Source organism: Ptychodera flava, chromosome 13 (assembly GCF_041260155.1).
Source record: "Ptychodera flava strain L36383 chromosome 13, AS_Pfla_20210202, whole genome shotgun sequence".
Classification (NCBI taxonomy): Eukaryota; Metazoa; Hemichordata; class Enteropneusta; family Ptychoderidae; genus Ptychodera; species Ptychodera flava.
Genome location: NC_091940.1, coordinates 6,963,201 through 6,980,948, shown reverse-complemented (window position 1 = coordinate 6,980,948; position 17,748 = coordinate 6,963,201). Strand labels below are relative to the sequence as shown.

At 37.1% G+C, this 17,748-nt stretch overlaps 1 protein-coding gene across 2 annotated transcripts; it reads left to right on the top strand.

Annotated features, from left to right (window-relative positions):
• Positions 1-12: 12 nt before the first annotated feature.
• On the top strand, positions 13-17,147 carry LOC139147265 (mitochondrial inner membrane m-AAA protease component paraplegin-like). 2 transcript variants are annotated; one of them, XM_070718298.1, is made up of 17 exons: positions 13-341; positions 2,841-2,940; positions 4,125-4,217; positions 4,538-4,689; positions 5,055-5,165; positions 6,096-6,203; positions 6,678-6,810; positions 7,405-7,553; positions 8,418-8,547; positions 8,683-8,791; positions 9,115-9,244; positions 9,687-9,849; positions 13,559-13,869; positions 14,736-14,808; positions 15,548-15,708; positions 16,507-16,584; positions 16,817-17,147. In XM_070718298.1, the coding sequence occupies exons 1-17, from the start codon at positions 156-158 to the stop codon at positions 17,009-17,011; spliced, it is 2,382 nt and encodes a 793-aa protein (XP_070574399.1). In that variant the 5' UTR covers positions 13-155; the 3' UTR covers positions 17,012-17,147. The 2 variants fall into 2 exon arrangements, with proteins under 2 accessions (XP_070574399.1, XP_070574398.1); XM_070718297.1 differs by having other exon boundaries at positions 26-341; positions 4,083-4,217.
• The last annotated feature ends 601 nt before the right edge of the window (positions 17,148-17,748 follow it).

Here is a 17,748-nt window from a genome sequence, read left to right as displayed (position 1 = left end):
TGTGGAGAATGTTTCGCTTTAGCTATTTTTACCCATAGTTCCGTTTCCATCATGGCGGCGCCCGGAGTTTGGAAGTGAACGCTCCTATCGCTGGATTATATTTTTTGTTCAATTTTATTCCAACAAAGGGAAAGATTCACATAGAAAAGACAACAATGTATGTTGGAGTGCTCTGTAAACAAAATATCGCTCGAATGACCTTTACCAGCCCTGGAAGACTCAGGCTTCCCTTTGAGCTGCGCAAGCTGTACGCAAACAGTTTTGCGGGATGTAAACAATGTCAGCTGAACAGAAGTCGCCAAAATTACCAAACAAAACTTGCTCATCAGTCGGATCAAACGGTAGGTTTGTCAACAGAAGTCATCCTATATGTTATGTTTTGACATCAAATACAAGTTCCTGATGATTATTCTCTCGTTAAATTTTGTATCAAAAGTGTTGTTTCGTAACTGCTGTTTCTTCGTTACATCATCCGATCAATGAATCATGGTGATGGAGGTACACACTGTAGAGGCGACATGCATTACTAATGGAGCGTCATACTACTACTATTACAGCGTGCTAGAAGAAGAATATAATGTTCTCTCCAGGGTGTTTCAATAATTTCAGTTACCTCAAATTCTACACTTTCGTTCTCACACTGTCACAGACACACATGATGTCAGTGAAAGTCAAATGATGTTTTGGTATATCAAGTTTGACAAATGTGTACTTGATTATGTTGGTTAACCTACGAGGTACTGATCTGACGCTGACTACGATTGCATTATATGTATAAATTTGTATATTGTACACTTTTATCTGATACCTAGCATGTAACTTGTACAACTTAAATGCATAAATTAGATCACCAAGTGGATGTCATTTGACTTTGAAGTTTGATTTAAAAAAATAAAAGTGGTTTTCAGACCAACTGCTAGTATGTCCATTACCAGACACTTTTGGATCGATGGGTCAGTGTAACATATACACTGCTTTAGGTGACAGAAAGAAACAGCAAATTTAGCCTCCATGACCTTAAGTTGTACTGTATGCATCTGCCTCTCTGATTTGATGACTTTCCTTAAAGACACTCAAATTAACATATACGAAGTCAGAGATGGTCAGTGAGAGTTCCAAACCTGACTATGTCTTATGTTGCAGTCGACCTACAGATTCTCTAACAAGCAGAATTCTTGTGTCTACCAAAATGATAACTGCTCACACAAACATATACACTTGGCAAGCTAAAATATAATCATACGATAGTCATTATGCATGTAAATCTCCGATATCTTTTCCCTCATTTGTACCAGTTTTTCTTTAAAATTACATATTAATAATACTTTGAAGTCAGATGGCGTGATTTCTTACAAAACATTTTTTCACTCTATGTTATGACTATGCTATGCTTTATTCCTACATTTAGAATATTCCTTCAAGACAGGCTAAAAGAAAGAAACCAGAAATTAAAAGTGTTTTTTTCTTTGCTGTTGCTTGAGACAAATTGTTTTGGAAAAATAGGATATTCAGTGTCTTGTTTTCATTAAAATTGACAATGTTGTCAGTCTTACAGAAGACGGCACTTTTTATATCAAATACTTTACATGTAACATTGTAGTACAACGGCAACTAGTCCCTCCATATCTTTTTCCTAATTTCCTCTGAGCAGTTTATTTTATAAACAAAGGTTAAGTAACTCCATTACAAATTTTTCACCTGAATGTTAATTTTTGAGACTGATTTTAACTTTTTTGGTCACAGACAATGCAAACCCTATTTTCAATAATAATCATGCATGAAAGAACTGTAGCTTTTCCAAAACTGAGTTTGCCTATTTTTAGTATCCATAGTCCTTTATTGAAAGTCTGTTATATGTGAACTATCCTTTTCTCTCAAATTTAAGCTCATACACAATTGAAATTGTTTATATATTAAAACAAAACAATGAGCTTTTACCAAGTTCATGTAAAGCTGAAAAGGTAAATTTGAAACATTTGCATCGCGTTTGCATAAAATTTCAAAACATAGCCGCTCGGTCTCTTGTTACTGGCCAATGTGAATTATGAAGCAACAATGTAGATTGCACAAATAAAATCACCAGGAACACTGCCAACAACTTGGATTTGTTTTTACTCTTGAAACCTAAACATATTAGGGATTTTTATGCACTCCCATTATTGATACTCCATACTCTTTCTAATTCTATACCATGTAATATAACTCTGAAATTCCAGTACCTCTGATGATATAGAATGCTTGTGGTAGATAAGATAAGAATTTTCTTATTCCCACAACATCATCAGCTTAGTGAATTACAAACACATGATGTGAATGCCTGTGAACTATTTCCCCGAAACATAGTGCTTTTGTATGTGAGAATGGCAAAAATAATTCAATGTCACCACTTTCACCATCTTTGTTCTTGGGAGATACTGTTGTTGTCCAGAATGACTATACCTCTGCGCCATCAAACTTTCATTATCCATGAACTTCTATAATTTATGTCACTTGACAGATACACTTTTTAAAATTAGGTGACCCAGTTGAATGTGAATTCACTGATATGAGAAAGAGGAAACTTTTCAGTGTAATAAATACTGTTGGCACAGTTGAGTCATAAGTTACAAAAGTTGTAAAAGGTTTCTGCAGCATCACAAATTTGCTGATTCATGATGGAAACACAGAAAGCCTTTTTGTGAAGTTTCATACATGTACCACAAAATTTCTCTCAATTTATTGGAAATGGCTGATAGTCTGCCTTATTTATGATATAGATATATGCGTATACTTTCATGGTTAAGATTATGCCCAACTCTTACTCTAAGGTTTTATTTTTTATATATTTTCCTGTTTGTCAGCGATTATTACCAAGAAGTATATGCCATGAAGTAACTGCCTTTCAAAGAATGCTGGTGCATTCAGGATTATATCATACCAGTAATCTGCAAAGACTTCTAGGTTAGTTCATATTATAATCTTTCATCATCAGGGACAGTTTGCAGTAGTGATAAAAAACATGCTGCTGTCCCATAAAAACGTCACTCTACTCACATTTATCAAATCGATTGATAGGCAACTCTACTCCCACGTTGATGAAGCTATATGATGCAATCAGTAAAATATGTTCAACTTCATGGTATAAAAATTTTATGGTTTTTTGTTTTCAAAAGTAGGTTGTCTGGAAACCTACAAATCTGAATCATGCATTTTGGTATCAGAAGTGCTTTGTAGATTTTAACCATTTTTTCTCCAGTAATTTCAACCTTTTATGAGACTATCAAATGCTCTTACAAATCTAGCTTCCATCTGCCATACAGGGAACATAATAACTAGGATATCTCCTGGATTCTGTCAGGCTCCTGATAGAATGCCTGTAACTTTTGTTTGTGAGTTGCATTTGTGCATTAGCAATCAGCAAATAAAACCTGACAAGAGAAAAAGATAGCATTCAAACTGAATGCTCAATGCATAACCATTCGTCGAAGACAAATTTGTGTAAGTAGCCAATATGTAACTGTAAAAAATACAGTTAGGTCCATGATGTAACAAAGAAATTGTTCATGCATAACCCACAAAAAATATATCTCAGTGTTTTCATTGACGTGAATGTACCATTTTAAGTTCATAACAGCTTCATCATAAAACTCTGCAACCATATTTGCAGACTGAATTCTGTCTCTCATGTTTAACCAAAAAAATTGCAAATGTGCAGTTACAAATATCATTCACTAACAAAAATACCAGGATGTAGTTGGGGTCATAAATGTGGTCAAGGCCAACTTATTCCAAATTGACATCAACATGCAATTGCCCCGGCTATCAGGAAGTATTTTGAATGGGTACCATTTACATTGCTAATAATGGACAATATTTGATTCAACAATTATCCTGTCTCTGCCCACTACCAGTTGCAAAGGTCAAACTAGAAATCAAATGAGAAAGATTATCCTGAACAAGTACCTATGAACCTAGGATTACAAGCATATTAATCATGTCAATCATGTAGAAGTAATTTAACATTTCCTCAAAGCACTGTGGTAGTTTTAAATCCAAAATAAATTATATATACTTCATTTAAGTTTTCATTCCCAACAAGCCAGATGGTTGTTCACAGCCAGTAACTGCGGGTTTTTCATTTGTAGGTGGCTTGCAGCATTTCAGCACATCTTCACATCAGTTTCAAAACCATAGACAAGGAAACGGAAGACAAGAACCTCCCAAAGATGATGAGGAAGGTCAGTGAATTTGCTACCACAGACACATCTAAAAAAGTCAATAAATTAAAAATTCCTAAAAAAACAGAATATGCATACTCTATTGGTTCATAACAAATGTTGCCATATAATTTGTTTAATTTGTGCAAGCCATGTTTTAGAGACGTTATTATGGCACATGAGGGCGCCGCCACATGTCCTTGATTTCATTACTGAATGTTGAGCTTGTTGTGGTCACTAGAGGGCTAAATAGTGGCAGATTGCATTGGTGCTATCATAAATCGTTTATATGTGCAATCTTGGATCTTGTCTTCAGGATATTTCTTTACTCTTGCATTTAGATCCAGCAAAGAATAGAAATGAGGGTGACAACATCAGAATAGTGCTTATGATAGCAGTGCTCCTATTTCTACTGAATTCTTTCAGTGGAACAGAAGAAGGACAGAATATCTCTTGGCAAACATTTGTCAATGAATTGTTGGCAAAGGGAGAGGTTAGTTTGAACTACTACTTTCACCAAAATGCTGGTTTATAATTCTGGAAGTTGATCTTTCCATTTGTAGTCAAAGGCAAGATTTTTCCCATTGCTGTCAGCCATCTCTGTGAAACAGCCTGAAGGATTATATCTACCAGTTCAAGGGTCATTAACCTTCACAAAGTGTTCATTTCCTGTCTGTTGAAATACAGAAACCCAATGCCTCAAATGCTGTTACTGTACTTTACATGAAGTCATGGCAAATTTGAAACTTTTTGGCAAAATTGTTTGCATGTCTGACACACAATCCACATGCATAATAGATATGTTTGTCATGTCTGCTATAACATTGACCTTCTTATGGTTGTCATTTCTCTTCTCAGGTATCACACATATCAATCATGTACACTGACACCAAAGACAAGAACTCAAGTTCTGCCTCTGACCTTGTGCTTGTGTATGTACACAGTGATGCTATCGTCCTGGGAAAAGAGGTAAATGGACATGGCATCTGCAAAATATTTTAGAATAACCCCCTTCATAAAATATTCTGTTATTATTTGAGATTGTCAATGCTTATTATGATTGAGTCTTGGCAAGATGTTTGTAGGTGCTCTTTGTGCTTCAGGCCAAGGACAAAGTAATTGAAAAATGATGTGTAACTTGCAAAACAGTATTACTCCTGCTGTTTTTCATTCTGAACAGGTTTCTATCAGTGTGGCCAGAAAGCCAATTTCATGTGTTACTGATGCAATCAGCTCTCTGTGACAAAATGAAATTTTATATATTATACATGTACGTACTTGTATAGGGCTGATGGTAAGAATTTCCAGAAATTCTTATCAATTGACTCCAAGAGTTGAGAAATTGCAGAAGTCAGAGACCACACTGGTTGCCATGAAGAGCAGGGATGCAGGCAGAAAACAAGTTGTGAACCCATTAAAATCCTTGATTGTGTCTGACTTGTTTTGTGTATATGTCTATAAATACCTAACCTCTATTCAGTATGACAGAGTGGGGACTGCAAACTTTCAGGAAATTTGAAGCTTTCAAACAAAAAGGGGAAGAAGCATCCTGTTTGAACTATGCAAGGTAGACCATCTAGAGTGTGCCCTTGTAAACTCAGTGACCCAGTATAGGAAGGATGGGAACTCAAATTTTCCACTGAGAGGAAAAATAGCTTGAAAAACTCTCTCAGTTTTGATTTGCACAAGCAGGAATGTTTACTGTAAAATTACAATATAGGCTTCTATTCATATTACATGTTTTAATTATTTAATTACATGTATGCATTTTTAAACAGTGACAATAACATAAACACAATCAGTTTTCACCGAAAAAAAGTTGCTTATACTGAGCCATCAAAGATGTAGCTAATTTGTATTCTTCAAATAATTTCTTGTCTGGTGAATTGTTGTTCCCAGGTTGGAAGACAGGGAAGAATGTTCAGATTGAGAGTGGGAAATATTGATAAGTTTGAAGAGAAGCTGAGACGAGTTGAGGATGAACTGGGCATAGATTCATCAGACAGGGTGAGTTACTTGTCACTTTCAATGGTATCATTGACATTGTACATGTACTCTGAACAATCAGTGAAACAGTTAAATTATAGACTTTGGAGGATTTAAGGTAAAGTTAGTACAGCATCCAGGACATATGAAATAAAAATATTTGTCACATTTGGTTACAAAGGAAGGTGAGATTCTTCTCTGAAGAGATCACCAAATTTCCATCTTCTGTGGTGCTGTTGTTTGGAATGCAGGTAGCTTTAGAATATGGACTTTGTTTTCTGTTGCATAGTTTTGAAATAAACAACAACAATCCAGAATGATCTAGTTGTAAACATTTATCTGGAAACTAGAAGGTCCGCTGCATAGTAAAGTCTGCTGCATAATTCATGTCACACATATTTGTTCAAAAGTACAAAACTTTTTATCACTTTGTCTTTTGTCACTTCCAGTGAAAAGTACTCGATGTAGTATGATTTATCTTTTGTATGTTCTCAGATTCAAATTCAGTATCGACATCAAAATGATTCATTTTCCACCATCATTGTGACGTTAGCACTTCTTGGAGTGATACTGTATGTGATCAGATCAGCTATGAGAGGAGGTGGACTCAATTCTTTCTCACAGTTCAGTGAGTATAACTTTATTAGCTTTAGATGTCACAATAACGACACAATGGCAGTGTTAGTGTGAGAATCTGTCAATGATAACATCTTTGCATGGTCAGATAATGTGATCAAGGATTGTGTTAAATCTTGGCTTCTTTTTTATATGTCAGTGTGTATGTATGTGTACAAGTGGACATGTATGTAATGAAGTTTCATCTGCTGTCAGATAAATGGTATGTCAGTCCCTCTGTGATATACAGAGGGTTTCTACCAGAGTGGCCTGAAAACCAAATTTATACGTTCTGTACATATTGGAGAGTGGCCTGAAAGCCAAATTGATACATACTGTACACATCAGTCTGTCTTTGCATATTGCACAAACCTCAAAGGATGGGCGAATGTTTTCACCATGTATCCCTGTCTGCATTTACAAATTACTATTCTCTGTCTGCCATAGAACTATACAATACACCACTAATCTTTTCTGGAACGAAAGTTGTTTTGATCAATAATGTGATTATCAAAGTTTACTGATTAGTTTGAATTTGAAAAGACTCCTTGAACTCTCTACCTCAGCCAATGTAAGCCTTTGTCTGTTTGTGGTATCTTTCCTCCAGCCAAGGCCAGGTTTACATTGGTGGAAGAAGGAGGAAACAAAGGAGTCAGCTTCAAGGATGTTGCTGGTTTGAAAGAAGCAAAAACAGAAGTCATGGAGTTTGTTGATTACATGAAAAGTCCTCAGAAATTCCAGGAATTAGGAGCAAAGGTGAGTTCTACATGGTAGAAAATATGTCGCTTGAGCAGGGACCCTGTTATGTAAGCATGCTATACACCTGGTGTGCTGTAGATTTTCACCATTCCTATAATGCCATTGTTGAAATTTTGCCTAAGTAAAAGCGACACTGCCAAATATAATTTTGATTACACTGCACAGTAATCTAGAAGTGGTGTGTAACATGTTCTACACTATCTAGAATAGCAATATTCAGTCTGCAGATTAAAGGTAATATCATTACTGTACTAGTTGAATTTATTTTTTGGTTCAGTGCCATTCTGTGCATGAGATCCTGACTTAGTCCTGTGTCTGATGTAGCACAAATGACACTCATGCTGCTATGACACAGGAAAGGTGACACAATGTAATAATTTCTAATGATTGTTTTGATTGCTAATCATGATTACTATTTGGCAGATTTGAACGTTCAATACTACTAGAAATCAAACATTCTTTGCATTTTGTCAGAAGCATTCCTTTTGCTTGAAAAGGATTCCTTGTTGGTCCAGTCTCAACGCTTCTTGATAGAGATCAAACTTGTACAAGACATTTTGGCTTTTCTTCAGATGCAATTGGTATCCACAATTTCAACAGAAAGCCTGCGTCACTAGATTTTAACATCACCTTTCATGACCTCAAAACCAAATTTTATTTTCAATATTATTAGTATGATATGATCAGTAAATAATTGCCAAGTAAACATTGAAGTTCAGCATTTCTTCAGTGTACAGTTGACTATTTTGCTTTCATTTATCTAAGTTGTATCCATTTTGTTACAAAACTTTCATTGAGAACCTCACTGCAAATTTCATGGGTTCGTAAGTATGTAACAATATTTTATTTTGTTTTCTTCAGGTACCGAAAGGTGCTTTACTTCTTGGACCTCCTGGATGCGGCAAAACATTGCTAGCAAAGGCAGTTGCCACTGAAGCAAATGTACCATTCCTGGCCATGGCAGGTTCAGAGTTTGTGGAAATGATTGGAGGCAAGTCTACTGGAAATATAGTAACTTACCCTCATCATTGATGTTGTCAATTCTAGAGTTGAATATCTTTTGAAAACCAGTTATATAATTACTCAATGTTGGTTGTGATATCAATACCTTTGTAATTATTTACAGGGCTCGGTGCTGCACGAGTACGTGATTTATTCAAAGAGGCCAGAAAGCGAACACCATGTATTGTCTATGTGGATGAAATTGATGCCATTGGCAGAAAGAGATCAGAAGGGTAGGTGCCAAACCCTCATGTTGATGTGTACTGACAAGGAAATTTTCCTTGAAAAATTATAATATAACACTGTGTCAGTCTGAAGTCGATCATCATTTCATGTCTATTGTCTAGGATCCATGCTGCTTCAGATGTCTAAAGGGCCAATTGCTTTGTGAATTTTATACCAGTACATCAAAATATTCATCTATCAAGATATGATTAGAGTGTGTTGCAGAAAAGGATGTGTTTTCTACTTTTGTATTAACTCTGCCACACATTGAGTACTATTGAATCTAGAATATCATTAGCACTACAATATGCATATTGTTGTCCATGTACAGAACGACAGTAGGTGGCAGTGGTGAAGAAGAACAAACCTTGAATCAGCTACTGGTAGAAATGGATGGAATGGGAACTCAGAAAGGTGTTATCATGCTTGCATCAACCAACAGAGCAGATATCCTAGACAAGGTGAATCTTGTAATCTTGTCCTCTGAAATGTCTTACTGACAAGTTGCTGATAAGCATAGTGTTACTGACAAAGACCTGTCCCCAACTCAATCACAGTATAACTTGTGTATTTCCCAAGTTGTTCACTATAAGATTGTATCTGCATTCAAGGACGATGTCTAAAGAGGGTTGTATTGGCATGACAAAATTTGAAAGGTCAGTATTTTGACAGGCACATATTCTTCAGAATAGCTTGGACAAACAATGAAAAGGCATCACAAGACAAACTCTGATGAGAACCTCTTTCCTGTCAGTATAAATTTAAATACTTTCCACAAAACTCCATGCTACAACTGTTTAAAAATGTTTGTAAAAACTATCATTATGAAGAAGCATTGTTCAGTGTTGATGTAGAATCATGAAATGCTAACGGACAGAATCTTGTATATTTATATTTTTCCAGGCCTTGTTGAGACCAGGTAGATTTGACAGACATATTTACATTGGAATGCCAACATTGGAGGAAAGAAAAGAAGTGTTTGAACATCATTTGAAGCCGATCAAACTTGAGAAACCATCATCCAAGTATTCTACCAGACTAGCGCAATTGACACCAGGCATGAGTGGTAAGTGGAATCAACTCTTTTACAGCTTTTTTGCAAAACATTTCCTTTATCCATAGATCCAAGAGATAGATTTTTTGAAAAAAGGAAAGTTTAAAGGTATTACCATTCGTTGTTGTAGAGATGTGTCAATGCATTGTAATGAATTGAAAATACGATGTTCACCATCCATAATGCATTGAATTGTTGGCTGCATGGTTCACACAAAGGAAAAAGTATTTTTGGATTACAGATAATACTTAAAAATGTTTACAGTATTTGAAAGTGGCTTTCAGCTCCATTTTTAAGGGGAGACCCACATTCGCAGACACTTTTCTTTAACCTGATTTTCACCATTAAATGAATCTTTAACCCAACATGTAGTATATGTTTGGGTAGGTCGACAGTTGAAGATTATAAAAATTGTGAGAATATTTCAAAACCTGTTTGCGTGTGTTTGTTTTGCTCAAAAATGTGTGTTTTTGAGTTTTTTCACTTAAAAAAGTATAAGTACGAGAGGGTGATGGCCATTGGTAAGCCGTTTACTGCAATCGATAGCAGGGTAAGGTGTGTAAAAAACCGTGTCTTGGATTTTGATACTCCGCTTTGTTTTTGCACAATTAGCTTGAAAGTGAGAAGTGGTGGATTCTGAATAAATTAACGGCTTTTGTCCACGTTTGTCATGATATCTTTTGTTTTCGGACATTATCGGAATTCTGAGACACGGTTTTGTAGAAACAGTCACTAACTACAACCTGTGCAAAGATAAGGCTAATCCGTCAACGCGGCGCCAAGTTACACTCTCCAGAAGTTGCGATACATTGCCAAAACGGAACGGAGTAAATCGCAGAAATGTGTATGCGACCCTTCGAGTCGCACAAAGTCAGCTAAAATTCCGGTTCGCTCCACATTTTCGATGGAAATTCCCAGCCCATAATGAAGTACAGGACTTTTTACACAATTGTCTGAATTTGTGGTATGAATGAAATTATACATGACGTGAAAATTGGAAGAAATGAACACTGAAACGGCCAGTTCGCGGGTAAGCGTTAGGCTTTATTTACACAACTGTCATTCCGAGCTAAATCTGGGGATAATCTTCTTGCTAAATACAAACTAGCGTATTAACTGTGCACTGTAGTGTACCAGTTAAAATTTGATTATCAAGCGAAGAAATGGCTGGCTGCATATATACTTCGTAAACTTATGTGAGTTTGCATGCCAAGTCCGATGACATCGTGTTTCCTCTCTTTTGGTTGCGCAACCGTGACGGCGTTTTCAGCTTCCTGCCTGGAGAGAGACACGTGGCAATGAATTTACAATGTGGTACATACCGACAAAGACGAATTCATTCGACGCCGTGTTGCGTACGTTAGCTTTTACGTTCCGTACTGCATGTTGAAGTACGACCACAGTCCGCCTTGTACATGGCATGGAGCTAAAACGGACAGCTACATGAACGCGGTTTCCGACCTCAGAAGCACCAGTGCCGGGCTAACTTTGTGTTGTGCCATGTTAGAAGCCATCGTTAGGCTAAACTAAATATACACCTGGCAATATCTGGTATTTAAAACGATTTCCTGATAGAAAGATAAAAAGTTGGCGAAAAACTGAAATAAATTGAATCTGACACGAAACTTGAACAATTCTAAAAGCAACTTGTTTTGGCTTCGCGAGTGCCATGGAGGCGAGTACCTAAAACAGATGTGAATCTCTGACCACGCTGATATTAAACTGAATGCGTCATTCTAAAACCGCGACGGTCGAATTTTGTACAAGTAATGAAATGCGTGAACTTCAATCAAACAGTTGAATATCGCGTTGGCTGATGTGTGGAAACGAGCATTCGTCGTCTCTCCGGTGGCGACTGTCCGTTGACTATAATAGCGATGATAGACAGGCCAGCAGCACGCTGTTTTCAGCGTGATTGAGTTTATCCACAGGAAAAAGTAGTTGCTGATTCAAAAAAAGCACGTTCACGGTTGTTTTTTTTTTTTTCTCAAATTCATGGAAAGTATTCTCTCATTTTCAATTTTGGCTTCTTTAAATTTATTGCATAAGTTTATAATTACCTAATAACAATTCAATCGCAATGATTTTAAAGCTATACCGACATGAATTTGTGCTGTGAAATATCGCATACTTTTCAATCGAGATCGATTTCGACCCTGGACTTCGACTCACTTCATGAGCAGTCCGCCAATAAAAGTTCAGTTGATCGAGACAAATTATATATGCTCTATGATTAGCTCCGGTACAGATTGAAAAACAAATGCTAGGTCAACATTGTGTTTACATTGTAAATCACGGCATTCTAAACTCTACGTGCATTACCCGCATCACGTTCCCTCTGTGTCCGCATAGAATTTACAAAACAATAAGCTCACGTTTCCAAACCGGGCAGAGCAGACACAGGCGCGATTTTCTCGTTAATATAAAATTTCGAACTGTTGGCATATTTCTAATTTCTACTGAGAGGAATGTTGCTCGCCCAACTGTCGAAACAAAAAGACGTTGCAACCATTTTCACAAAAAAGATAGAAAACTTGTGGTGACGTACAGGAACGTAATCTTCATTGCATGCTTTACGTGTAAACCGTAACGTAGCGGTAACAATTTTGGTTGCCGGACTTCACTGGGCATTTGCAGACGTTAAAAATCATCTGACATTTTTTTCATCAGTCGCAATTAGTTCGGAGCGGGATTAATTTTGAATGTCGGCCTTCATATAAGGTGCAGACAAACATGTAAACTGTTATCAGAAAAAGACGTAATTTTTGGATTTTGGAGTAGCCTGGTTTGATTGGGGCGGGGTCAGTTTTGAATGTCAGACTATACTTTTCATTGAGTCCACGTCATTTGTTAGCGGACACAAATGTACGTTTATGTTTTCGGCGGCGATTAATTTTGAATGCTGAACTTTATTTAGCAAACACGTAAAGACAATGACCTACTATTTGGATTTTCGGCCGTTATTTGTTTTGTACAGGAACAGTTTTATTAAATACGTGTTATAGGAAAACGAGGTAAAAATTTCGTAAACTACAATGAGCAGCCTCTCTGTTGTGCGCAAGATGTATCACCAGTTTTAGTCACGGTCCGGACCGTGGTTTAGTGTTGAATGAGTAAGCGTTCCTGCGTTACATTCCTCGCTTGCGACCATTTCCAGTTGACACCTTTTCAACGCATCAGGAACTGGAGTTTTAAGCCTGAATGTAACTCTGACAATTTTAACTGTTCTCTCATTCCCAGCCATATGCTTGATATTTCGCTTTTGTGGACCATGCTTTTGCAATCGACGACGGCTAGCTTCAGCATGTTCAGTAGCACGACATACTTCCTGCCGGCAGCTGGGAAGAAGACTGACGCATGCGCACTCCTCCGGACGGAATTAGCGTAATCTACTTATGCTCTTGAGATAGCCTTGACTAATCTGGAACCGTTAAGACACAAGAAAAATACGGCACGCGAACTGGCCTACAATGTTCATTTTTGTTAAAATCTAACTCATTTCCGAGTATGTTATGGTTTCAAACTTATCGTCCACTCAAAGGCCATATTAGACAGATTCAAAATTTACCATAAAACAAAAATGACCAAAATCACTCAAGGAAGGTGGGTCGACCCCTTAATTTCACCATGTCCTCAATCTCTAAAAAGTCTGAAAAAAATTCTCTCTGAGTTTCCAGTGAGAAGCATCAGTATGTTAACGTTGACAATTTCAACTATTTAGGGGCTGACATTGCTAACATCTGTAATGAAGCTGCCCTCCATGCAGCCAGAGAGAAACGAAGCCACGTTATCGCTGAAGACTTTGAGTATGCTGTGGAGAGGGTGACAGCCGGCACTGCCAAGAAATCCCATGTGCTTTCCAAGCAAGAGAGGAATGCCGTGGCATATCATGAGTCTGGTCATGCATTGACTGGATGGCTGTTGGAACACACCGATGCCCTGCTCAAGGTTTCCATCATCCCAAGGACAAACAAGGCACTTGGATTTGCTCAATATCTACCTTCAGATCAACACTTGTACTCCACTGCACAGGTGAGAGGTCAATTAAGGTCAAAGGTCAAAACCTTCCACATAAATGCAATTTGTTGACTGTAGATACATGGATACTTAGGCCAAAAAAAATAATAGGTTTGTTTCTGGTCATTGACATGTGGCAAAAATGATGTGGTGACGCGATTTTTTTTTCATTTTTTTTAATTTTTGGTGGAATTTGATACATTTTCCCCTTTTTTGCATAGGGGCAAATGAAAAACAGCAAAACAAAGAGTTGACGCGCACACTCTGAAATGATGACCAGAAACAAATTAATTTTTTTTGGCCTTATATCTCAAGAGTGGTATCACTTTAAAAGTAAACATCTTTTGAATATCTTTTCACTTCTTTCCCAAGTTTATCAAACCTTTCAGATCTCATAATCAGCTACAAGATGGCCATGTTATGTCTTACTTAAGTGATGACATTTGTGACATTATAACAGAACACTTAAGCCCAGTATCTCAAGATGCGAATTCTCTTATCTGTAACATTCATTCAACTCAACTGTATGAACTCGAGTGATTTTGAAAGATACACATGTCCCTGTAGCAAAAAGGTAATATAAAAGTTTTTGCTAGGATTTGGGAAGATAGGCTAATGGTTTGGCAACCCTGATATACTAGGAGAACCTTTATAAATTCAGCAGAGTACCACCTTTCACAAAAACAATATGATATTCATACTTGTTGGTTACTACCCTGGTACAATTAAACCAGATGGTTACAATTTCGAAATCAAAATTACACAATTTCTATCATGATATTATGGATGCTCATTTGACAAGACTTGGCTCTCTCAATAAACACCATGAATGTAGATATTCACTTCCACATGTCAATGCTATTGTATGTGTTTTGTTTCAGTTATTTGATAGGATGTGCATGGCACTGGGTGGCAGAGCTGCTGAGGCTATCACATTCAACAAAGTTACTACAGGTAAGGTTTTCTGAACACCAGGCTGCCTAGCTCTATAACCTTGTAATCAATTTAACAAGCATTGAAGAACCTCATCAGTTTATCAATTTAATAGTATCTTGTGTTGTTATCAAGTTGTGCAGCGCTGAAGATATTCAGAGCAACAGTGTTGCCTTATTTCTACTTCTAATTCTAATTCTGTAGTTTCCAGGGAAGTGAGATAGTCTGACCCTTTTAACCTTTAAATTTTGGTACAACAGCATTGTTTTGGACTCCAATAAAAATAAGTAAGGTTGAAAGGTTTAAGTTATCTGGAATATTGTATCAGTAACCTCAGCAATATCAGAATTTATATTAAGAAAGCAGATTTCTAGTTCAGTGTGTATACCAACAAGAGACAATGCATTTTACTATTAAGCTGGAATAAGCACAAAAAATTATATACATCAGAGATGAACATTGTCAATTTATTGCAACAAGCTCATATGTTCCCATAAAGTGTGTACGAAAAAAGTTTTCAAATGCATATACTTACAATGAAATGGATACATAGTTGGATATTCAAAAATCCACATCACCCCATGTCACTGCAAGGAAAAAAATACAGAATGTCTTTTATTCAATTCACACAAACTCAGAGCCTTATACATAGGATCTGACGATAACATCAGGCTCCAACCCAACACTTCATCAAAGCTAAAGATCACTCAAGTATTTGTTTCATTGTAATGTGACCATCAACTAACCTCTGTTCATATAGGTGCACAGGATGATTTGAAAAGAGTAACTCAGATGGCGTATGCTCAAATCAGGTCCTACGGCATGAGTGACAAAGTTGGTCATGTGTCCTTTCCTGACCAAGCAAGTGGTCAGTTTGGTCAGAGACCATACAGCCAAGCCCTTGCACAGCTGATAGATGAGGTAAGAAATGGCAAACAACCAATATATTCTCTCTCTTGTTCCCCGCTTTATTCTATCACTAGCCTTGCTTAGCATACAAATAGACTTTTCAGGTATCTATCAGCGATTCTAATGGGACAAAAGTATCAAAACTTCTGGTCGGTCTCCAGTGTAATGTTATAACATGCAACTCAATATATGGGTGCAGCCACTATGCTATGAGTATCCCAACCTGTCTTTCAAGTGTCTTCCAAATAGTGCTTCATGCTTTGTACATGGTAACCATCATGAATTTGATCATGTGATGTGGTGGAGACCCTCACCTGACCCTGTTTGTTGACACTACAATATAGTCAATAGAAATAGTTCAGAGAACCAGATCAATGACTCTATCGTGAATGAAAGGTTGTTTCAGTGTCTCTCATGTACATATTGGGGATACCACCTTGGCCTCAAACCACCTCTTTTGCATTCCATGCACTTTGATTTGAATTCTCTGCCAGGTATGCTCTTTCTGCACATGACAGACATTGTTTCTGTAACATTCTGTAACATGTTCTGATGCAATACGTCACACAAAGTATCTGGATCTTGGAGAACGTTGCAAGAATTGAATTTATGTTGGTGATCAAGAGATCAAGGTCAAATATGTATAAACAAATTAATTACACAATTATTTTCTCGAACATCTCTGACAGAGAGGTAAGTGTAATACCATACAACACATCTGTTACATCATAGTTGAATCATGTCGGCATCCATAGGCTTCCATTGTCAGATTCTGGGTCTGATAATTTCATGATCTTACTCCTAAAACAGGAAGCAAGACAGCTGGTGGCAAGAGCTTACTTACACACAGAAAATTTGCTGAGAGAAAACAGAGATAAACTGAAAAGGGTAAGCTACGTTGTGAGAATTGTGCCAATTTCTAAAAGTCTGAAAGAGAGTGATTCTGTCCAAACTTGCACAGAAAAAAATCTCTGACTTCCCTGGGTATATCAACTGCTCTGAGTGTCTGTGAGCCATTCATTCCAAAAGTTCAATACAACCATCGTGTTTTCAAATATGTTATTCCACTTCTACACAAAGCAGCAGAAAGTAAAGAGCTAATGCTGTCCTCATTTTGCAGGTTGCAACCTCCCTGTTGGAAAGAGAGGTGTTAAATTATGATGACATGGTTGTGCTGCTGGGACCACCACCACACGGAGAGAAGAAAAAAATCCATGTACCTGACTGGGACTTCAGTGTGGAAGACGATGACAGGAAAACAGAGGACTCTCCCAAGAAGAAAAAGGATAAAGAGAAAGATCCCATGAATGAATGATCTTTAACATGTTTTGAGTTTGATTTTGTAAATATTTGTACACATGTAAGAACATTAATGTCAGTATTTGAGTAAAATGCAAATATTTTGATCCACAATAAAACACAAAGTGTTGTGCAGTCATTTTCATCAGCTATGGTTTGAAGTGGACTTGTACTTTGATATTGTCCATCCAATGAACACAGAATGCTTCTATGTTATGATGTTACAGAAAAAAATCACAAATTAATAAACCAAGAGATTTACAAAGAGTCACATAATTTGATTCAGTCACTACTTATAATGCTTTAAACGGAATTGCTGGAGAAATGAGTGATACCATCAGTTGAAGTGGACAGTGGTTTAACTTAGGATGTACATCCTTTCATATGAGAGAGTCCAAATTATAATCAGCTTCCACATGGTAAGGTATTTGGTGATAAACTGTAATATTTTCACATTCTAATCAAACTATTCATAATTTAAAATCTCAACAACAGCCATAAAGGGCCAGTCAGGTGATTTCAATGTGTGATCCCTGCTCCTGCTTCATAGGAAGAAAATACAATGCCAACCTGACCCAGCCCTGCAACCCTGCCTCCTCCATATCTCCCCCTCCCCAAAAAAAGATACTTCATTCACAGGCGCTCCTTAGCTGGGTAGTCTGCTAAGTAGATCGATTTTCTGCTCGATCAATCGATCCGTGGAGGGACCGGGCTCGATCTATCGATCCTGTAGTTTGATATGACCGCCACTGC

Bases quoted from the DNA above. Each gene is read 5' to 3' on its own strand.
- LOC139147265 (XM_070718297.1), top strand. From the start codon at position 156: ATGTATGTTGGAGTGCTCTGTAAACAAAATATCGCTCGAATGACCTTT. The intron at 2,941-4,082 runs GTTAGTTCATAT...CCAACAAGCCAG, and splicing joins TAATCTGCAAAGACTTCTAG to ATGGTTGTTCACAGCCAGTA. The intron at 6,811-7,404 runs GTGAGTATAACT...TCTTTCCTCCAG, and splicing joins CAATTCTTTCTCACAGTTCA to CCAAGGCCAGGTTTACATTG.